The 23844-nt window shown below is 39.4% G+C and overlaps 1 protein-coding gene across 4 annotated transcripts in view; it reads left to right on the forward strand.

The window, feature by feature from the left end:
• The window catches only part of itgb2 (integrin, beta 2), a 29798-nt gene extending 6197 nt beyond the window's left edge, over window positions 1-23601 (forward strand). For 2 of the 4 annotated variants that reach the window (XM_085248884.1, XM_085248882.1), the window contains exons 2-16: window positions 3632-3683; window positions 3880-3977; window positions 5560-5758; window positions 7639-7809; window positions 8265-8506; window positions 9060-9218; window positions 9462-9557; window positions 9648-9737; window positions 9854-9988; window positions 12016-12212; window positions 19552-19784; window positions 20678-20897; window positions 21029-21240; window positions 21716-21882; window positions 23054-23601. In XM_085248884.1, the coding sequence (XP_085105010.1) occupies window positions 3635-3683; window positions 3880-3977; window positions 5560-5758; window positions 7639-7809; window positions 8265-8506; window positions 9060-9218; window positions 9462-9557; window positions 9648-9737; window positions 9854-9988; window positions 12016-12212; window positions 19552-19784; window positions 20678-20897; window positions 21029-21240; window positions 21716-21882; window positions 23054-23122 (2337 nt within the window). In that variant the 5' untranslated portion in view covers window positions 3632-3634 and the 3' untranslated portion in view covers window positions 23123-23601. Of the gene's footprint in view, window positions 1-1471; window positions 1548-3628; window positions 3684-3879; window positions 3978-5559; window positions 5759-7638; window positions 7810-8264; window positions 8507-9059; window positions 9219-9461; window positions 9558-9647; window positions 9738-9853; window positions 9989-12015; window positions 12213-19551; window positions 19785-20677; window positions 20898-21028; window positions 21241-21715; window positions 21883-23053 lie in introns of those variants that run through there. The other 2 variants (XM_085248883.1, XM_085248885.1) reach the window with 2 other exon arrangements.
• The last annotated feature ends 243 nt before the right edge of the window (window positions 23602-23844 follow it).

Here is a 23844-nt window from a genome sequence, read left to right on the forward strand (position 1 = left end):
CTTTTCCTGGTGTCCTTCGAAAGCTCTTTGGTCTTGGCCATGGCGGAGTTTGGAGTCTGACTATTTGAGGCTGTGGACAGGTGTCTTTTATACAGATGATGAGTTCAAACAGGTGCCATTCATACAGGTAACGAGTGGGGGACAGAAAAGCTTCTTACAGGAGACGTTACAGGTCTGTGAGAGCCAGAGATTTTCCTTGTTTGAGGTGACCAAATACTTATTTTCCACCCTAATTTACGAATAAATTCTTTTACAAATCCTACCATGTGGATTCATGGATTTTTTTTTTTCACATTCTGTCTCTCACAGTTGACGTGTACCTCTGGTGCAAATTACTGACCTCTGTCATCATTTTAGGTGGGGGAACTTGCACAATCGGTGGCTGACTAAATACTTTTTTGCCCCACTGTATGTTCCTGCTGCAGCTCCGCAGGAGTGTGAGCCAATGAGAAACCGAGGCACAAAACATTAGACCACAATTTCAGCATAGAAATTGATGTGTGCGATGTATGTGGGAAGGCAGTTAAGTAATGTGGCAACACAACAAACCTTGTTAAAAAAAAAAGTGGGGACCCGGCTCTCACTCGATGGGAGTTGGCTCTTCTGATTCACTACAGAGCTGATGCTTCTGCTCATGACACATCACTACTGGTCATGGCAGATGGCTGCCCCTCCCTGAGCGAGGCTCTGACGGAGGTTTCTTCTTGTTTAAAGGAAGTTTTTTTCCTTCTCACTGTCGCCAAGTGCTGGCTCATAGGAAATGTTTAATTGTTGGGGTTTCTGTGTATTCTTGTAGAATATATAATATAGCACACCTTCAAATGATAGTTGTTTGATTTGGTGCGATTATATATTAAATTGAAAAGAGCAGGCCCTTCCTCAGGAGAGGTACCGCTATGAACGTATGTCATGAGATGCTGTTTTTATTTTAGATATCAGGTGGGATATAGTGGCAGTGTATGCATTAAGAGCATACAGCAGGTCCAGTGCTGTGTTTTCCTGTTGGGACAGGTGACATAGTGGTTGTTAATGTTCTTTCTATTTAGATGTGGTTAAAATCAACAACCCAAACAGCCCTGAAATGCTGAGTTAGCAGGCATACTACCATGCAATGTCTAACTAAAAGTAAAACAACAACAACAACAAGACTTTCTTTAACAAGTAACACAACCCAACAACTGGTGTTACACTTTTACTTCAGATTTCCAGGGAAAAGAGTGCCTAGAGTACTTTTGTGTTCAGTTAATATACTCCTTTCGTTTGAATTATTTTTCATACATTCTAGATGTATTTTCTATTTTTCTATTTTAGATGTATACACCCACACAAAATGAGTACTCTGTGTGTAGTCACATCTGTGTCACATTTGCTGTTCTACCTAGCAGCATCTATATTTAACATCAAATTGTGATATTTCGCCCAGCCCATCGCATTCTCTTTAACACTGGTTGCTTCACATTTCCTGTTAAGAGGGTGGCGTTTCGCCATCCACATAGTGTTCAGTGTAACTGTCAGCCAGCTATCAGAGCTGAATCTTCCTGCTTCTGGTAAGTTGCGCTTTTTCAAGAAATTGTTTCTGTTTGAAAATAGATTTTTACCTCTAATGAATCATGTCACATTTTATTCTGTTGCCTCTTCTCACATTAAAAAAGCAAGTTTATTATAGAAGAACAAAACGAACTTTATAGTTTATACCATCAGTGAAAAACTGAGAAAATATTAGAGAACCAGACTAATGTAATGCAGCCACACCACTGCTTTGTGACACTTAAAGTTATAATAAGCAGCGTGCGGAAGAGAAGCTTCTGTTTTTGGGGGGAAGTTGACTGCTTGACATTTTTCTGAGAAAGGGTTGCACAATTTTTTAACCGGGTTTCTGTGTCAGTGTTGTATTAAGTGGAGTTAATACAAAGCTGTATCATCACCCCCTCCTGTTTTCTGCATCATATGTCAGCTTCACAAAGGAACTATCTGATTATTTCTTGTGCCTGATGATAGATACATGCACACAGAAAGAGCAGCAGTTAAGTCGTAGCCTCCACATGTCTGAGTGTCATTTAAATGAAAACACATTACATTAAGCTACATTTGCTGCAACTAGTAACAACTAATTCCACTGTGGCATCTTTGACCGTAACATAGGAATGTTATGATCACCGTATCTCCTGAGCCAGAAGTGACTATATTGAATCGATTACATTTAACATTATTACTAAACAGAATCATGTTTGTTGTTAACAGGTTGGAACTTTTCTCCAGCTCATTAAATACAACAACAGTGACAACACAGGAAGAAAGAAAGTCACAACAAAACACTTTCTTAATCCTCGTTAAATTTCAGATTAAGAGCAGTTCATATCAGTATCAGTGCCTTAAAATCTGTCTCGTCAGTCACCTGGAGAGTTAGAGTAGAATCTTATCGAATAAAAAAGCGGTTAACACAGGGTGAGCAATAAAGTTCTGTTCACGGAAGTGCATTGTAACGTGTGCTCATGATCAAGTTTCTTTTTCTTCTGCTCATGTTATAATCTAATACAGTCTAATGTGAGCTTTTCATGCTGTGTGTGTGTATGGTGCATACACTTTCAGTCAAGTTGTTTAATTAGCACACAGTAGGGCTAGGGCCAGATGATGCTGCATCACGCACTGGATTCAACTGAATTTTAAACTGTAAACACAAAGTGTTCTGTCTGTGTTGAATTAAGTCAAATGATAATTTGAGGCCTTTTGTTTCAGACTAAAATGATGCTCTATAAGGCTTTAGAAAAAGTCTCACACACCACCTCAGTCTCTCCAACCTCATTTGTCTCATTTGATAAGGTATTTTTAGGCTGGTGGAGTCAGTCATTTATAGACACATACGAGAGAAATGCTTCCTTCTTTCTCATGAGCACTTTTTTCAGAAAGCGGAAATGTACTGATGAACTAACACTTCACTCTTCCCTTTACCTTTTATGGTGTGGAATACTGACACATTTCGCAAAACTGGGTGGTTTGTGGTTGAGTACAGGAAACCTTTGCACTGGGTATTATATTTGTTAGCTCTGAAAGTTGGGTGTGTTACACATGTCAGCATGGTCTTTAATGTAGTCTGTGAGTTAATGCTGCTGTAAGGACACTTGTAAAATGTTTCTTCTTGTTACAGCAGTTACACGAATGGTTAGCTGAATATTTGTGTATGTGTTTTGTATAGTTTTTCAGCCATTTTAAATCAATGTTGTCAAACTGTACACATGAGCAAATCCTCGCAGCAACTTGCCGAGATGTACTGCAGCTACAGACCTGAAGGTGGTGCTGTTGTCTGTGCTGCTTGTAGCATTCAGCGCTCTTCTGTTCAGATGCTTGAAGACAAAGGAAAGGTTTATTTATCAGAATCCGAATACTTTAATAATCCCTAAAGAAATGATGTGGGTTACAGTTGGTCCAAGAATCAATTAAATAATACAATATATTACAGAGTTTACAAAGTATAAGAGCACCTTTTTGGAAATAATAAGAGATATTTGGGGCGTGAGCAAATTCATGAGGAAGTATTTTATAGGATCTTGTTAGTTTTGTAGTTGTCCTGTGTCTCTGCCTTTATGAAAATTCTGCAATTTTAAATCCGCTGACTGTTGTCTTTTTCCATCAGAACATGGATCGGTGTATGCCATTACTTATTCTCCTGCTGATGGGTAGACATGGTAAAGCATAAATACTACATTACAATATTTATTCACAAATTTATAAACCTTATCAACCTTTACCTTTTACTTAATGTGATGTTTAATAAAATGACTGCATGTGTAAAATGTACGTTTGAGCGGTTTATGATTTTGAGGTTGTCAATGACTCTGTAAACATGATATACATGATACACTTTTGGGGGTTTCTTTCCAGGGCTGTGCCAACAAGAAGAAGTTTGCTCAAAGTCACTGATCAACTCCTGTGATGACTGTATAAAATCTGGGCCATACTGTGCATGGTGCCAAACACTGGTGAGAAAGAAAGTTTATGTAAAATCTAAATACTGTCTCTGTTTTAGTGCTAAAGTGAGCGTTTTATCTACAACGAAAAGCTGTCCTCTAATCCACTGCTGAACCCGTGGTAGCATGTCAGTAATTACCTGTTATACCATTAAAATACATATGTAGAAATACACACTCGTGTGTTTCACCTCAGTCGCAGCTGAGTTCATTTTCAATCCACACAATAGACCCTCAAGTTTTCTAATTAGTTGATGTGGTTTCCATTCTGTCAAACACCACATGCTGCTTCACACTTCCTGCAACCAAATTTGATTTTGCTTCTCAGGTTATCGTAGGTTCACATCCAGAACTTATTGTAAGACTGAGCCACTGCCAGTACATTAGGTCAGCTTCCTTTCTTACTATGATGGCACGTTTTGTTACTTGGGTGACTATTAGATATTGGATATTTCTGCACCAGAGATGGAGTGCATCACATTCAGACTACACTGTGTAATCACTAATTCCACTAATTTTAAGTCCAGTGTCATGCTCTTCCTGGTCCTGCCGTTATATCAGCAGATCAGCAATGTAACATACCACAGTTTTCCAGCCCCTCTTCAGGCTTCATGTGCTTGAAAAGTTCTGGTTTTGAGGTAATCCAAGATGATAGTTAAAGATATAGTAAGACAGTGTAAAGTGTGTAATTGAATTTGGGTACTTAATGGTGGAATCTACCAGAACCCCATGTTGGCATCAAGTTCACACAACACTTTTGCTCTGCTGGTATGCACAGTTTACAGTGCACATACTCTTTCAAATCAGATAGATCCTCACACAAACCTAGCTTTTTGTTGTCTTTGTTAGACACAACCACCATACCCACACACATGGCTGATAACGCCCAGGTTTTCCATGTTCTAGAGGTTTTCCTTAACCCTTCCCAGCAGTGTAAACGTCGTGAAAACTTTTGGAAAAATGGCATATCCCATTTTAAAAAAATCTTACAGTTATCGTACTTCACCAAGGCTGCATCAAAAACCACATTTTGCTAACTGGCTGTACCCATAACAAGACTTTGTCCAGTTCTAATATTACAAAGGAATGGTGCTTTAGGGATACACTGGACCTGGCTTTATGAAAGGGGAGATATGAGAACAGTTCCATGATTCACTGTGATACAGACCATTGAAAGCAGTGATAAATATATATGACAAGTGGTGCAGATCTTAGAAATGTTAACAATGGTTTTTCAGTTTCATGCTATAAGCTGTGTGGATCTAAACTCAGAGGTCAACTATGAACATTATGCGTTTTTATCATTAAATGGTTATTATGTGATAATACCGATCAGGCAAACTTTTGTGCTTTTATAACTTTTATAATAAGTGGTGATTGTAATGTGACTGTGATATTGTCCTGATGGAGCTCATACTGTACATTACACTCACTACTATAGTGAGTGTAAGCCGCTGGAAAATGTTTTTCCTTTTGACTTGAGGATTATTGACAAAATTCTTTTTAAACTTGGGCAAAAGACACAGATAAGTGATATGTATCAAGATTTATTATGAAAAAGAACTTTCTTTTTTGTCTCCTTCCCTTCATGCAGAATTTCACCAAAGATGGAGAACAGGATGCAGTGCGCTGTAACACCAGAGCTGAGTTGATCAAAAGAGGCTGCAAAGAGAATGAAATCATCTCCCCTAAAAACAAACGAAACATTGCCAAGGATGATCCTCTGTCTGCATCTCAAAATGGGCAAGTTGTCCAAATGAGGCCTCAGAAGATTGACCTTGACCTGCGACCTGGTCAGTGGAATCGGTTAATGTTGCCTACAATATTAAGTGAATGTCAGGCCTGGTTTCTCACAGATTCATTCCAAGCAGAAAGTGCTTATAAAAATTGCATGAACTCACCCTATCACAACAATCTGAATTATGTGTCTGTATACAGTGGGGCAAAAAAGTATTTAGTCAGCCACCGATTGTGCAAGTTCCCCCACTTAAAATGATGACAGAGGTCAGTAATTTGCACCAGAGGTACACTTCAACTGTGAGAGACAGAATGTGAAAAAAAATCCATGAATTCACATGGTAGGATTTGTAAAGAATTTATTGGTAAATCAGGGTGGAAAATAAGTATTTGGTCACCTCAAACAAGGAAAATCTCTGGCTCTCACAGACCTGTAACTTCTTCTGTAAGAAGCTTTTCTGTCCCCCACTCGTTACCTGTATGAATGGCACCTGTTTGAACTCATCATCTGTATAAAAGACACCTGTCCACAGCCTCAAACAGTCAGACTCCAAACGCCGCCATGGCCAAGACCAAAGAGCTTTCGAAGGACACCAGGAAAAGTATTGTAGACCTGCACCAGACTGGGAAGAGTGAATCTACAATAGGCAAGCAGCTTGGTGTGAAAAAATCAACTGTGGGAGCAATCATCAGAAAATGGAAGACATACAAGACCACTGATAATCTCCCTCGATCTGGGGCTCCACGCAAGATCTCATCCCGTGGGGTCAAAATGATCATGAGAACGGTGAGCAAAGATCCCAGAACCACACGGGGGGACCTGGTGAATGACCTGCAGAGAGCTGGGACCAAAGTAACAAAGGTCACCATCAGTAACACACTACAACGGCAGGGAATCAAATCCCGCAGTGCCAGACGTGTTGCGCTGCTGAAGCCAGTGCATGTCCAGGCCCGTCTGAAGTTTGCCAGAGAGCACATGGATAATACAGCAGAGGATTGGGAGAATGTCATGTGGTCAGATGAAACCAAAGTAGAACTTTTTGGTATAAACTCAACTCGTCGTGTTTGGAGTTAGAAGAATACTGAGTTGCATCCCAAGAACACCATACCTACTGTGAAGCATGGGGGTGGAAACATCATGCTATGGGGCTGTTTTTCTGCCAAGGGGACAGGACGACTGATCTGTGTTAAGGACAGAATGAATGGGGCCATGTATCGTGAGATTTTGAGCCAAAACCTCTTTCCATCAGTGAGAACTTTGAAGATGAAACGAGGCTGGGTCTTCCAACATGACAATGATCCAAAACACACCGCCCGGGCAACAAAGGAGTGGCTCCGTAAGAAGCATTTGAAAGTCCTGGAGTGGCCTAGCCAGTCTCCAGACCTCAACCCCATAGAAAATCTGTGGCGGGAGTTGAAAGTCCGTGTTGCTCGGCGACAGCCCCAAAACATCACTGCTCTCGAGAAGATCTGCATGGAGGAATGGGCCAAAATACCAGCTACTGTGTGTGCAAACCTGGTAAAGACCTATAGTAAACGTTTGACCTCTGTTATTGCCAACAAAGGTTATGTTACAAAGTATTGAGTTGTATTTTTGTTATTGACCAAATACTTATTTTCCACCCTGATTTACGAATAAATTCTTTACAAATCCTACCATGTGGATTCATGGATTTTTTTTTCACATTCTGTCTCTCACAGTTGAAGTGTACCTCTGGTGCAAATTACTGACCTCTGTCATCATTTTAGGTGGGGGAACTTGCACAATCGGTGGCTGACTAAATACTTTTTTGCCCCACTGTATATTACTAGTGCCTATGTATGCTGTGTACTGTATGTACTATTTACAGTTCATATATTGTTCTACTGTATGTATGGGGGGGAGTAGCTTTGGTTTTGCCTTTAATCATTCCCTTTTTTTTAACTGTGTTTGCAGGACTTCCAGTTTCATTCAATGTTTCTTTTAAGGCAGCTGAGGGCCATCCAGTGGATCTCTACTACCTGATGGATCTGTCCTACTCCATGAAGGATGACCTGGCAAATGTCCAAGTACTAGGAACAGATCTTTTTGCTGCACTGAGAAAAATCACAAACCATGCTAGAATAGGTAAAAACATTACATCATAATCTCCCAACTTGGTATACACAGATTTTACTAACTGTGGACAGGAACTCCAGCCAAAGAGCAACGAATGAACATTTAAATCCAAATTAGTCAGTGTCTTTAAAATTGCTATAATAGTGCATTAGTGCATCAACTGTGGAGTGTAGGGCTCTTCTGCTGGTGGATTCATGTAACATGTACCTCCTGCTTTTCAGTAGCTAAATATGGCTACAGAGAGCTTTTAATTAACGACACAGTGGTGTTCATTCATTAGGGAGGAGGTTGTCCTACAGAGGTTTGTGCTCTCCCAGTCACTTTTGGTATGAATGGAAACTAAGTCAGAAATTAATTTCAAGTCCATTGTCAACAAAGAGTTAACACAAAATGTATTATCTTTTCTGCCCTATACTGTTGCTTTTTAGTATGTTTTATAAACCTTACTATTTCTGTAATTCCAGGGTTTGGTGCCTTTGTTGATAAAACAGTCCTTCCTTACACGAATACCAACAAGGAAAAACTGCAGAAGCCGTGTGATGAGAACGACCAGCAGTGTCAGCCTGCCTTTGGCTACAGACATGTCCTTAGTTTGACACCAAATAAGAATGACTTCGAAGCTGAAGTGAAAAAGCAGTTTATCTCTGGGAATCTGGACTCTCCAGAGGGGAGTCTGGATGCCATGATGCAGGCTGCTGTATGTGAGGTAAGACCTCTGCTGCTAAGACCATACAGTGCCGTCCTTTAAATCACACATCCCTTATCATTGATCTGGTGGCATCTGAACAGGTCGGCCTCTGTTCTAAATGTAAATGATGGTCGCTTTTAAATAAAGTGTTAATTACAAGCTTTCTTGGTCAGTCGTACATACTGATCTGAGTCTAACCTGCTCACCACAGAGACAAGCACCACAGTGCAGCAGATGCACAAACACATATACACACATGCAGTGGTTAAACTTCGTCACAGTCAATGCTCACAGCTCATATAGCCAAACATGTAGGCCTCTACTCATTTATGACTTGTCACATGTTCTGAAAAGTCAAAGCTAACAGACTGGAAACAGGATGAAACAATGGAGTTCCATCCAGCCAAACATGGCTCACACAGCAGTTATGTTCATAACTAAATGTTTTAGAGAAATTCGATCTAGATGTATTTTTCTCAGGGTAAAAAAAGTAAATACAGCTTTTTTTTTAGCCAAAGTTGATTTTGACAGCATTTGACTGGGTCTTAATGCTCCCTGATATGTTGTTCAGGACAAAATTGGTTGGAACAGCAACAGCACTCGGCTGATTGTGCTTACCACTGATGCTGGATTCCATATGGCTGGGGACGGAAAGCTGGCCGGTATACTGGAACCCAATGATGAAAAGTGTTACATGGAAAACAATCTTTATGTCAAGAGCACTGAGATGGTATGTATGGAATCATGTGAGTTTTGTTCAGCTTCTAAGAAGAACATGGATCAGATTTATAAGCATCCAATGTTTTCCCCTCTCTTTTAATTGTTTTGAATAAGGACAAAAAAAATCAGACTGCACAGAAAACAATGATATAAAATCCATACTTGCATTTATATATACGCTGACGCCTCACACACACATACATATCACTTTATTTTCTTTTCCATCTCTTCTCCACTCTCCAAAAATCTCCAGGACTACCCCTCTGTTGGACAGCTTGCTATGCAGTTGGAAAAAAACAGGATTCAGACGATTTTTGCAGTGACACAAAATGTTGAGTCTGTGTACAAGGTAAATAAGATGTACCTTTCATTTTCTATCTGCTTGTGGGGCAAAAATAGTTGGACTCTTGACTGATTTTACATTTCATGTCTTTCCAAGGAACTCTCAAAGATGATTCCAAAATCAGAAGTTGGAGTTCTGTCATCAGATTCCAAGAATGTTGTTCAGTTGATTGAAAGAGCCTACAATGTAAGTTGACACATTTTGTGATGAGTGGAATATTTCTAATGATTTGGAGGTGGGTTTTTTTTCTCTCTCTCATTATCTTTACCAGACCATTTACCATCTTTTCAAATTCATGACAGGCATTATCCTCTAAAGTGACCATAACTCATGACAATCTCCCTGAAAAAGTGAGAGTCGTCTACAGGCCGATATGCAGCCATGGAGAAAAAAGCGAGAAAGAGGGGGTTTGTGACCAAGTGCACGTGGGAGATGAGGTCAGTGTTCTTTGAACTTTTCATAGTCACATGTCACCCACATGTCAGTGAACATTGGATTGATCTGGATGGGTGGTCCAAGTCTTGGTGGCACCTATTTTGTAGCTCAGAATCTTTAATTCTCGATCCTTTGGGTGGCGCTGTCACTTGGTAACACTGCCCTCTCTGCGGTAGAGTATCACTTCGTGTTCCTATTCCAACACACAGTGGTGTGTTTGAGTAGCTCATCTGCATAATAATTTAATTAAAATTTTTTAGATAACTTTTTATTTCATAATAAAACCTTAATGTGCTTCATCCGAAGCACACTCTCTGTGTACTCGCTCGCTAATTTATAGCCAAAGTTTTCACTCACTGTGTCTTTACTGTTTTGCTAGCTTAGCTCGTAGCAGACTTGCTAGCAGCATGGCCTCTTCACCTGTCCGTCCTGCACTTTCCTGCTCATTGTCTCAGATGCTTAGTTACTCCTCGGCCTCCTTTAGCATTAATGATACTTTGACCCTCCAACCTTGCTGAGGAGATCTGAAAGAATATGATATGGAATTTTTAACCTTTTCACCAAGTCCAGGATCCCACAGAGTTTTCACCTAGTTGGGAGAGTACTTTAAATGGTAGGTGAGCTGAAGACATCCTTCTCAGATGCCCTTTATTGCAAAATGCTTACTTTTTGCACAACCTACTGCCATTGTTGCACTTTTCTATTGCACTGTTGGTTCAGTATCATTCTGTTCTGTCTGGTGTTGCACTGGTTTGTTATTGTTTTTTTCTTGCAATTTTTGCACACTTGCACTTTATGTCATCCTGTTGATTGACTGCCATATATAGCAACATGGTCTTGGAGGCACACAGTACAGTACTGTGTACTGTACCACTGCACATGGTTGAAATGACAATAAAGCCACTTGACTTGACTTGACCTTCGAAATGGCTTTTTTAAATAAAACCAACCAAGCTAACTCCTCAGCCTAAACTCTAAGGACAAACCCAGCCATGCGGTGGAAGAACTTTGTCTCAGCCACTTTGTGCAGTATTGTTTTGGTCAGTACACAAAAGTCATTTTTGTGATTTGTCATTGATAAACAATTAAATTCAGACCCAATTATTAATTTCAATTGCCTGATGTAATAAAAACCATTATGCTGATGTGGTATCCATCCACACGATAAACCTTACTCATGGAGAGTAACTTAGGTAGTCACTCTTTATTAAAGTGGTCCAGATAGACCAGTATCATTCTAATACTGAGTACCATGGGCTGACTCTTAACAAGACAGTTTAAATCAAGTTGAAAACCAAATTAGTGCATGTACCTGCAAGCTTTAGACCACGTGGGCAGAACAGCCAAATGTTGAGAGCCAATAATGTTTAAAAATGTATACACAGCTCTTTGGGTATCATTGATATATTACAGGGCTCTAGACTAACTTTTTGCCACGGTTGCACATGGTTTTATTTTTTACAATTATTATAGATGTTTTAAGGCTGTAAAACCCCTCACTACACACTTTATACACTTTTCTCAGACAGGCATGAACATTTTCACACTTTTCTCTCTTGTTTAAACACAAAGTTCAAACCTTGTAGAAAAATAAGTCCAGTATTATAGAATGAAACCAAAGGCTCCCGCAGGTGACAACGTTTCGTCGACCTTGTTGTGTTTGTTGGGGAGAAAACTTACAAACATACAGTACAGCACTTCAGAGTCACACTGCTAGCGATCTAAGATTTATGTAAATTTGACAAGCTGAACGCATTCTGTACTGTACAGGAGATATGGCACGAGATCAATTGACAATCAGGACGCAGAACACAATGCGCTGTTTAAAACAAACAAAAAAAAAAAAAAACTGCATGCAAAATTGCACACAAAAAAATCTGCGAAACAGCAAGGCCGCGAAAGGTGAACCACGTTATAGCGAGAGACCACTGTATACTGTTATACAAAGTGAATCTCTTGTTTTGACCAGTTTAGAGTATTGTTATACTATATGCACTTGTGACTCACAACACCTGAATTCCCATTCCAGGTTATTTTTGAAATTACGGTGACCGCAGACACGTGTATGGAGAACAAGTTCTTTACCATCAGTCCACGGGGCATTAAAGACACGCTGACAGTGACCATAAATACCACATGTAAGTGCCAATGTGACACTGCTGGACCCATTATTGACCCCCATCCACACTGCAATATGAGTGGGAGCATCAGCTGTGGTATTTGTAGGTAAGCTCTGATTCTCAGTGTTTTGGTATCGACTGAAAATGTTATTGAATCCACTTAAATGTCGTCAAAGCTGTTTGCAGCTTGCTCTGTCTGCCAGAAAAGTACCAGCATCAGTCATTTGTTTAAACATATAAGAATGGTGACATTTATTTTCCTGTTAATGCCGACAACCAGAGCTGCTTTACACTGTAAGTAATGCCCCTTTCTTTAGTTCAGTAAATCACTGCATCTGTCTGAAGTAGAGATTGGCAGCCTTCAAGTGGATAATTCAAACACAGCCTGGGATTAGAGCTTTGCTTCTTCTCTGTCACCAGCATTTGTGATCAGTCTCAACTCATGTCAGATATCATAAATACAGGTCAAGGCAGTCCTTTGTCATCACACAAGATTGACTTTGTTGCTCTTTGTACTTCTCTGTCCTGGTCTGAAAAGACGTGTAATTTCTTCTCCCATCACAAGCCACATTTTCTAAAGATAGCCAAGAAGAGGTGTAGGGGTCAGTGTCCCTTTCAGTTCACAATATTCAAATGAGTTTTATTCATATAGCGCCAAATCCCAACAACAGTGGCCTCAAGGCACTTTGTATTGTAAGTGAAAGAGTCTACAAGAGGGGTGTCAAACATAAGGACTAGAGATGGACCGATCCGATATTACGTATCGGTATCGGTCCGATACTGACCTAAATTACTGGATCGGATATCGGAGAAAAATAAAAAATGTAATCCGATGCATTAAATATCACGAAAGCACCTCGCAAAACTTGCAACACACAGTAACTCACCTCAGAACGTTAGCATGTCGGAGCAGTATGCATCACGTGATAGAGTGGCTGTGGCATGCGGGACCTGTCGGTGGTCTGGATAGCATTTGGAGCTTCGCTAGCAACCCAGCATTTCATCTCCGACAAAGTTATCCCCGAGAGAAGTAAAGCAAGTGTGTAAGTCCATCTCTGAATATTTGTAAAGCATTCCCACGTTAAGCTTAACGAGCGACTGCCTCTCGCTCTCCGGCTGCTACTTCAATCGTGAAACTGCTTAATGATCAGCTGATCGGCTTTTCTGTTGCGAGTCCGTCTCTCTTGTTTGTTTTTGGCCCACTTTGCACCAGAAAGAGGAAACCAGCGGCTGAACAACAGCAGCACGTTTAAGCTTGATCAGCTGTTGTTAGAATTTATTTAATATTACTTTCTACACCAGGATCTTTTTCTATGTAGCTGACGGCTGGTAACTGTGCAGGGGTGGATCTAGCAAAGTTTAGCCAGGGGGGCCGATAGGGCATTAACAGGGAAAAGGGGGCACAAAGACATACTTTTCTTTCTTATTCTCATTTAAAATGTCGAGCTTTTAATAAATAATTATCTGACACCCAAAGTTTTAATTTGATGTAAAATGAATAGAAGTCAATTACTGTATATAGTGACTATTAAGTCTAATATATATACCCTAGTAAGCTATAGTACCTTTTACTTTGGGAAGGTACCATCTGTGCAGTCTGCAATTTTGTTGAAGAAAGATGTTGAATCTATTTAATATTTCTTGAAAAATAATTGATTTCTGTGCATTTTTTTCACACTGCATCAAATTCAAGGTTCAAGGTTCTTTATTTGTCACATGCATAGTTATACAAGTATACCACACAGTGAAATGTAGCCTGACATTATGTAGCCTGACAAATTAAGGTTGATTACGTCGATTAAGCATCATGAGGTGGAGCGTGAGGGGTGGTTCCCTATTTTTTATTTATTTATTTTTGTTGTTGCTGGGAGTTGGAACCCTATTAGTTAGGTTGCTTAATATTTACGCTAAGTACTCTTTAAAATACCAGAATAGGGAGGATGGTGTAGGTCTAAGTTTATTAGATTGATCAGTATTGCTGAACTATGAAATATTTTTTTTGTATACAGGTATAACAGAATAGCTTTAGTGTAGTTGTTGTTTTAAACTTGAGTATGAACTTGCAGACTTGCAAAATGCAGCAAGATATTTTAAAAAACAGTTTTGTTGATTAAAAAACACTATATCGGATTCATATCGGTATCGGCAGATATCCAAATTTATGATATCGGTATCTGTATCGGACATAAAAAAGTGGTATCGTGCCATCTCTAATAAGGACCGGAGGCTAGAATTGGATAAGCAAAGACTCTAATCTGGCCCACTGGATCCATCTTTGGAAAAGAGGAAGTACATAGATTTGAAACTTTTAGCTAAATTGTCACAAGTTTTGTAGCTTTCCTATTGATAAAGCACCAATGTTATTAATTTCAAAATCCTACACTGCTTTTTTTCTCAAGCTATCTCATTCAGAAGATTTTTAGAAAACTTGACCTCTGACCTTGAAGTCATGGTCAGTGGGATTCAAAGTTATTTTTAGTTGATGCACCTATGGTATCAACTAGAGATGGCACGATACCACTTTTTTATGTCCGATACCGATATCATAAATTTGGATATCTGCCGATACCGATATGAATCCGATATAGTGTTTTTTAATCAACAAAACTGTTTTTTAAATATCTTGCTGCATTTTGTATAAGTTCATACTCAAGTTTAAAACAACAACTACACTAAAGCTATTCTGTTATACCTGTATGCAAAAAAAAAAATTCATAGTTCAGCAATAATGATCAATCTAATAAACTTAAACCTACACCATCCTCCCTATTCTGGCATTTTAAAGAGTACTTAGCGTAAATATTAAGCAACCTAACTAATAGGGTTCCAACTCCCAGCAACAACAAAAATAAATAAATAAAAAATAGGGAACCACCCCTCACGCTCCACCTCATGATGCTTAATCGACGTAATCAACCTTAATTTGATGCAGTGTGAAAAAAAAATGCACAGAAATCAATTATTTGTCAAGAAATATTAAATAGAGTCAACATCTTTCTTCAACAAAGTTGCAGACTGCACAGATGGTACCTTCCCAAAGGAAAAGGTACTATAGCTTACTAGGGTATATATATTAGACTTAATAGTCACTATATACAGTAATGGACTTCTATTCATTTTACATCAAATTAAAACTTTGGGTGTAAGATTCGGATAATTATTTATTAAAAGCTAGACATTTTAAATGAGAATAAGAAAGAAAAGTATGTCTTTGTTCCCCCTTTTCCCTGTTAATGCCCTATCGGCCCCCCTGGCTAAACTTTGCTAGATCCGCCCCTGCACTGTTACCAGCCGTCAGCTACGTAGAAAAAGATCCTCGAGTAGAAAGTAATATTAAATAAATTCTAACAACAGCTGATCAAGCTTAAACGTGCTGCTGTTGTTCAGCCGCTGGTTTCCTCTTTCTGGTGCAAAGTGGGCCAAAAACAAACCAGAGAGACGGACTCGTGACAGAAAAGCCGATCAGCTGATCATTAAGCAGTTTCATGATTGAAGTAGCAGCAAGAAGAGGCAGTCGCTTGTTAAGCTTAACGCAGGAATGCTTTACATTCAGAGATGGACTTACACACTTGCTTTACTTCTCTCGGGGATAACTTTGTCGGAAATGAAATGCCGGGTTGCTAGCGAAGCTCCACATGCTATCCAGACCACCGACGGTCCCGCATGCCACAGCTGCTCTATCACGTGATGCATACTGCTCTGACGTGCTAACGTTCTGAGGTGAGTTACGGCGTGTTGCAAGTTTTGTGAGGTGCTTTCGTGATATTTAATGGATCGGATTACATTTTTTATTTTTCTCCGATATCCGATCCAGTAATTTAGGTCAGTATCGGACCGATACCGATACGTAATATCGGATCGGTCCATCTCTAGTATCAGCTAGAGATGGCACGATACCATTTTTTTATGTCCGATACCGATATCATAAATTTGGATATCTGCCGATACCGATATGAATCCGATATAGTGTTTTTTTTAATATCTTGCTGCATTTTGTATAAGTTTATACTCAAGTTTAAATAAACAACAACACTAAAGCTATTCTGTTATACCTGTATGTAAAAAATATACTGCGCCCAAAATATTTCATAGTTCAGCAATACTGATCAATCTAATAAACTTAAACCTACTTCATCCTTCCTATTCTGGTATTTTAAAGAGTACTTAGCAGAAATATTAAGCAACCTAACTAATAGGGTTGCAAGCTCTCAGCAAAAAAAAAAATAGGGAACCACCCCCCACCCTCCACCTCATGATGCTTAATCGATGTAATCAAATTTAATTTGATGCAGTGTGAACAAAATGCACAGAAATAAATTATTTGTCAAGAATAATTAAATAGATTCAACATCTTTCTTCAACAGAATTGCAGAATTCACAGATGGTACTTTCCCAAAGGAAAAAGTACTATAGCTTACTAGGATATGTTAGACTTAACAGTTACTATATACAGTAATGGACTTCTATACATTTTACATCAGATTAAAATTTTTGGTGTAAGATTCAGATAATTATTTATTAAAAGCTCGACATTTTATCTGAGAATAAGAAAGAAAAGTATGTCTTTGTGCCCCCTTTTCCCTGTTCATGCCCTATCAGCCCCCCTGGCTAAACTTTGCTAGATCCGCCCCTGCACAGTTACCAGCCGTCAGCTAGAAAAGGATCCTGGTCTAGAAAGTAATATTAAATAAATTCTAACAACAGCTTATCAAGCTTAAACGTGCTGCTGGTTTCATTTTCTGGTACAAAGTGGGCCAAAAACAAAGAAGAGAGACGGACTCGTGACAGAAAAGCCGATCAGCTGATCATTAAGCAGTTTCACGATTGAAGTAGCAGCAGGAAGGTGAGGGAAAGAGAGAGGCAGTCGCTCCATATATCGGTTGTTAAGCTTAACGTGGGAATGCTTTACAAACATTCAGAAATGAACTTACACACTTGCTTTACTGCTCTCTGGGATAACTTTCTCGGAGATGAAATGCTGGTTTGGTAGCCAGGCTCCAAATACACACAGCCGCTCTATCACGTGAGCACACTGCTCCAACGTGCTACGGTTATGAGCCGAGTTACGCCGTGTCGCAAGTTTTGTTCCTTACTTTTTTTATTTCTCGCCGATATCCGATCCAGTAATTTAGGCCAGTATTGGACCGATACCGATATGTAATACGGTCCATCTCTAGTATCAACTAGAAAGTCCTTCGTCGCCTTGTTCTCAAGTTATTGCATTCACAAACTTCAGTATCCACACTGGGGTGAAGGAGATACCCGATCAGCCTTTACAGCTGAGGGATAAAAACTTACTTGGCAGATTAAGTTAAAAAGAGAAAAGGTCAGTTTGCGTGTGACCATTACAACAGAATTCTTTACAGCAATGTTTCTAAGTAAGAGAAAATGCACAGACAGAGTTATAAAGAAGAAGAAGCTGGACTGTTTAGGAGAGATGACCAGGTTGATGGACATGAAGTAAAACACACTTTCACAGTAGTCACAAGAAGAATCATACAACTAATTGGAAGTTGCACCATCCACAATGAGCTGCTTTGCACTGACAAGCACATGGATAAACACTTCTGACTTAGTTCTAAGCTTAACTGTGTAAATGTTTAGCAGTGTGAGGGACAGGAAGTCAGGTCTTATGAAAACATTCATGTTTTTGAGGTGTTGAGGTTTAGAGGAAGAGAACCCTTGTAACAACTCTTATTGTGTTATAGCACCACTAGCGGGGGTTGCCCTACTACTGTAGTAGTTGTGGGAGTCTCCTAGTGTGTGTGTGAGTGCAGTGGCAGCCGAGCAATCTGTTCAGAGAGAGACCTTACCATTGTAACGGTCTGGTGCCAACGCCTACCTGTCCCCACACATGTATGTATGGACTGAGTAGAGCCGTGGAGACCTGGCTTGTGTGGTCTCATGTTGCCAACAACAAATAAAGGTCTATTTAACTGACTGGCCTCCAAGTTGTCCGGCTAACCTCTACACCACATGCCCGCTGGACCTGCTAGCTGCTCCTTCCTCGCCAGACTGCCGTTACACCCGGATGAAAATTGAAACACTACTATTATCAGATAAATTTGTTTGCAGACTCACCTGACTCATCATCAAAGATGCAATCACATTAGGATAAAGAATGAGTGAGAAAGGCTAGTATTATTTGATAATTACTGTAAGTTGATATTAGTGATGGTGTGATCAAATCAACATTTTCATATTTTACTTTGTTTCCTAAAATTGTCTAATAGTTTCATTTTTGTCATGATGTCAAACTGTGTCCATTCTTTGAACTTCTGATAAAAAGTCTGCTAGGTTTACACAACATCTGTCACAATCCACACAGCTTTATCTGCACAAGTGAAAGACGAAAAAGTCACCAGCATCATTTAGAGGACAGACTCCCTCACACCAAAGAGGTTTGCTGGAGGAGGAGTGAGCATTTATTTGCAGTCATGCATCAGAAAGTGTTTAATAAACTATGTTTTTCACAAAGTATTTTGAGAATTATTTGTGACAGATCACCAGTGGAAATAGTGAAACTTTGTCCCTGTTTATGTCATTGCTTGATGCAGTTATCAGCCTCTACCTGTAATTATAGTGCCATCCGTAAACACACTATCTATCATGATAAAACTTAAATAAGAGTACTACAGCTGTTAAGCTCTGTTGACCAAAAGTAAGTAAATATTTGACACATTGACACAGAGTCAGTCCCCAACAGGCTGTTTAAGGTTATAAGTTAATGCTTCTTACTCCTGCTACAGTTTCACACGCTGACACACAGCAGAGCTCTACTCCATTTGGACTTTTTGTTCCAAACTGTCTTACGCAAATTGTTCTCTGGTCACAAACACCCATCAGCCTTTAGCAACACTGGACCTTAGCCTCACCTGGCTATTTGTGGCTGTTTGTGGGACTGCCGCCATATTTGGTCCAGCACAGAAGAGTGCGACCAGAAATAATAATAAGAAGTGTTAGACACAGGAACTCTCTTCTCTTCATCATCTGCCTGTCTTCACTGCCCTCATGGCTAATAACAAATAACAAATAAACAAAATGTGCAAATATAGTATAATTTAGATATATTCAATACCTATATAACTGAGGTGTGCAAATAAGCATATTGTTCCCAGGTTCAGTTTGGAGTAGATTTGTGGACGTTTGTGTTGTTTTTGAGTCTTTTGGTGAGTATTGTAGGGTGTTAATAGCACACAAGCATTACTGGCAAGATCAAAGGTAAAATTGTGAACGTGTTTGTAGTTTTAGAAATGGTTTGTGTGCTGTGGTGTGTTGAATAGAGTTATCTATGGATTATAATGTGTATGATTATGGGACAGTTAACAGATTCCTCAGTATTAATTTTTGGAAGTGAACAAATATTTTGTGGCAAATTTTATTTTCTGTTATTTATTAATGTTCAAATTTTTTGATGTATTTTTTCAATTTTTTTCTTTATTTAGTTGCAAAGAAGGTCACGTTGGTCAGTTCTGTAACTGCAAAATTGGGAACAAACAAGAGCACACCCTGAGAGCATCCTGTCAGAAGGATAATGGCACTGAGTGTGAGGGTCGAGGAGACTGTGTGTGTGGCCGGTGCGAGTGCCACAACACAGATAGTGGAAGCCAATACTATGGCCCCTACTGTGAATGTGACGATGACCACTGTGAGAAGTTTCAGAACCAACAATGTGGAGGTAGGTTTGCAGTCATTCTCCTCAAAAGAAGGTCTAATTATATCAAAACAAGATAAAAAAGTAAAATAAGTTACTTTGTTTTCTTGTGCAAACATTTTTATGATGGAAACATCCACCCATCCATCCTCTTCCACTTATTCCTGTTAGGGTCACAGGGGGGCTGGAGCCTATCACAGGGTACACCCTGGACCGGTCGCCAGTCTGTCGCAGGGCTAACACATAGAGACAGACAATCATTCACACTCACATTCACACCTAAGGGCAATTTAACATGAACAATTAACCTAACTCCACTAACTGCATGTCTTTGGACTGTGGGAGGAAGCTGGAGTACCCAGAGAGAACCCACACAGACACAGAGAAAGGCCAAGTGGTGAAATCAAACTCAGGACAGCACCATCGTGCTGCCATGATGGAAAAAGTGTTTCACAATGGCCTCACACCTTTCTAAATGTGTGGACAGGCTCAAACTCACTCCATTACAGGTCTTTAATTTGAACATCATCTTAACTTTACCAATCATCTCTTATTCCACTGTGATTATTCCACTGTGATTATTCCACTATGCTCCTAAAATCCATACAAACAAACTGAATTCTACTTTTAGCCTGTTTGGTTTGGAACAAAATAATAGATGCTGTCTTAAAAGTGCTGTGTCTCTGTGGTAATTTGAATAGGTTTACAACTTTGCTCAAAGTTTTTGGGTTCAAAAGTAATCAGACAGTGCTGTGGAACGTGTGTGTGGGTTTCCAGTCAGGTTGTGCTTTATGTGGTGAACCCACAGGCATCAGGAGAGGTTTTGTCTCTTGCTGGTGATGTTCTTTATGTTCTTGGTTGTCATGTGGCACAGACTCCTTGCTGCAAAAAAAATATTTTGTTCTTACTATTTGCAGGAAAAGGTAGATGCAAGTGTGGAAAATGTGAATGTAATTCTGGCTTTGAAGGCTCTGCCTGTCAGTGCAAGACCTCTGACGAGGCCTGCCGTACCGTAAACAATAGTGTTTGCAATGGCAGAGGGATCTGCAAGTGCAATCAGTGTGAATGTAAAGGGGGATATCAGCGTCCTCACTGCCTGGAATGTCCTGGCTGCACTGACCCGTGCCAGACCAAAGTGTAAGTGATTTCTTAATTCCACGGAGCTTTTCCTCTAAACGTGGTGTTCACTGTTTTGTGTAGTAAAGCAAAAGAAAAAACGAAACCTTTGACTTTGAATTTTGAACTAATACATGTAATTGTGTTTTCAGGAACTGCATTGAATGCCTCGGCTTTGAATCAGGTCCCTTTAAAAAAAACTGTAGTGAGGCTTGTAAGACCATTTCTTCTACAATAGTAGAAAAGTTCACCTTTTCACCCAAGGAGTGTAAGCAGAAAGACAGCGAGGGATGCTGGATGACATTTAAGCTGGTTCAGTTGGTTGGAGAGGATAACTACGAGGCTGAAATTATGATGAAAAGAGGTAGGATGTTGATGAAATGACAAAAAACAGTCTTAATTTATTAACAGTTTCACTGATTCATTGCAGTAATAACTGTGCTATCACAATGCACACACTGAGGATCTGCACAGGGCTGGGATGTGCTGACTCGGGGACATTAGGACCTTGCAGGCCAGAAAATTTAATGTCTGTTTATCCAGCAACAGCTTTTAAATCAACTCTGTGAGCCCAACCTGCTTCATAGAGCTACCTATGCTAGCATGGCTAAGAAAAGTCAGCAGACATAGATTCAAAGCCCTGATAGAAACACAATTTGCCACTCAGTAGCCATCTTGAAACCCCTCCAGGCACTTATTGGAACAGTTATTTTTATGAATCATCAAACTCGATCACCAGTCAAATCTGATCCTCATCATATAATCTCTGTGTTACCATTTTCTACATTTCATTCATTTACAGCTCAGTGTTCAAACTTGTCTAATTTGTAACTCTGTAGATTGTCCAAAACCGCCTGATGTCATAGCTATCATCGGAGGCTCCATCGCAGCTGTGGCCCTCATCGGTATTCTGCTGCTGATGCTTATTAAATTACTCCTCTACATGAAAGACCTGAAAGAGTTCAGGAAGTTTGAGAATGAAAAGAAGAAGTCCAAATGGGCAGAGGTGAGACATCATTCTGAGTTATTTGTGCAAACAGAAATAGCTGTCACACATTTCAGATTGGTCTCTTTGGACAGTGACTGTGTTGGTTTCATGTTAATCTAACTCTCTTGTTACAGTTACTATTTTTGTTTGCTTGATTCATGTAATTCAGATACAACATTTCAGTCAACTAAAACTAAACTGTTCTTACAAAAACATTTAATACCTGTCGGAATCACTATTACATGGATTAAAAATCCCAGTTCGTCAGCTCCTGTCCATAGTGAGTAATGGGAGCAAGTTAAAGCAAGAAATAAACAACTGGGAAGACAGACAGTCTGCATGAAACAAGCAGACTGTCTGACAACGCTTGCCATTTACGCTCAGCGCAGTAGTGAAACTTGATTTAGTGTGACACAAAGTGTAAACAGACAATTTTTGTCATCAAAATAAAAGTTGTTCCTTCTGAGGGTTAGTGGTCAGGCAAATCTTTTACTCTGAAAGCAAACATTGTTTTTTTCTGGTTGCAATGCACTTTTTCAATTTCATTACTGTTTGGCTAGTAAAGTAATTCACAAGTATTTGCAGAGTACTTGTTTGTGGCAGGCAGGAGGCACGGCACGACCACAGTTCAACATTTTGCAACATTTTCCTTTATTTCGGTTGTTGCTCACCCACTTCCACGACTGCAGCTCCCTAGCTACCAGCCACACACATCCACAACAACAACAACCCAACAGGCCCTAGTTCATTTATGTGCAGGGGAAGAGTGATGTGCTGATTAAGCTCCGGTGCGCCGACCTCCCACACAGCCGCGTCATGGACCACACTCCACCACATCGTTTTTTTCTAGTGGTTGCCAACCAGTCTCTAGGCTTTATTAGTTTAAACATTGAAAAGGATTGTGCTTGCTCTGGCAGCAGTACAATGAATGTAGCTGTGACTCACTGATCCACAGTAGCAGTCACTTCTTTGAGATTAACAGGGTTTGAAAATTTGTAAAGTTAAAAGTGACTGACATTAGAAGATGAACACATGTCCAGCATATTGGGATCAGCCTGTGTATCGTATTATAATTTGCTTCGTCAAATGATTTAAGCTTACTTCAACTTACTTTGAAACTTCAAGTCATGATGAATAAAAAAGATAAATAAGATACAGATTTCTCATTACTCGGCTCTCTCTGTTACAGGCTGACAATCCACTGTTCCAGACTGCCACCACCACTGTGGCCAATCCTACATTCACTGGTGGAGAATGAGGGCTATTGTTGCAGTACACACAACAGACAGTTATCCAAGTTATGTCTGACTCTTTCTAATGCTCACAGGTTAAGAATATGCACACATTTGCTAATGGATGCATTTACTGGTATTAATATAGACTTCTTTGCTTTCTTATTTGTGAATGCTGTTAATTGTATCATAGTCCAACAATTATGCACTTTTGCTTGTTTATTTTTTCAGAAATAATTTTTTTGAAATTTATTCCATACTGTATGTATAACTATATATCCATGTATCTACATGTGTATCTATCGATCAGTAAATAGACATACAAGTTTTCTCCACTGAATTATCAGAAAACTGATAAAACATCCAAGGTAGTGATGCTTGTTTCTGTTTTGCTGCAATCTAAGCAATACATGTGTACAGTTTTGGTAATAAAACCATGATATTTCACATAATATTGATGTTGAAAATTGGTAATAAAAAATAAGTTCTTGGTTTTATACTGTGACAGTGAGTGGGTGTATAATTACTAGGGCTGCCACAAACGATTATTTTGATACTCTAGTCACCGATTATTTTTGTGATTAGTTGACTAATCAGATCATGCATCCATCGGATGTAAAACGTACAGCTTATTGCACCAGCATGCGTCTGCTCTTATATAACTATCATTAGCTTACAGCTTGAAGTGTTTAAGGTATGTGCTAACTAAAAATAAAGACAAGATGATAGTTTATTACACTTTTAATGA

This window comes from Mchenga conophoros, linkage group LG16, assembly GCF_057382185.1.
Source record: "Mchenga conophoros isolate Kocher_MC1m ecotype Shallow Benthic linkage group LG16, M_conophoros_male_GT1.1, whole genome shotgun sequence".
Lineage (NCBI taxonomy): Eukaryota > Metazoa > Chordata > Actinopteri > Cichliformes > Cichlidae > Mchenga > Mchenga conophoros.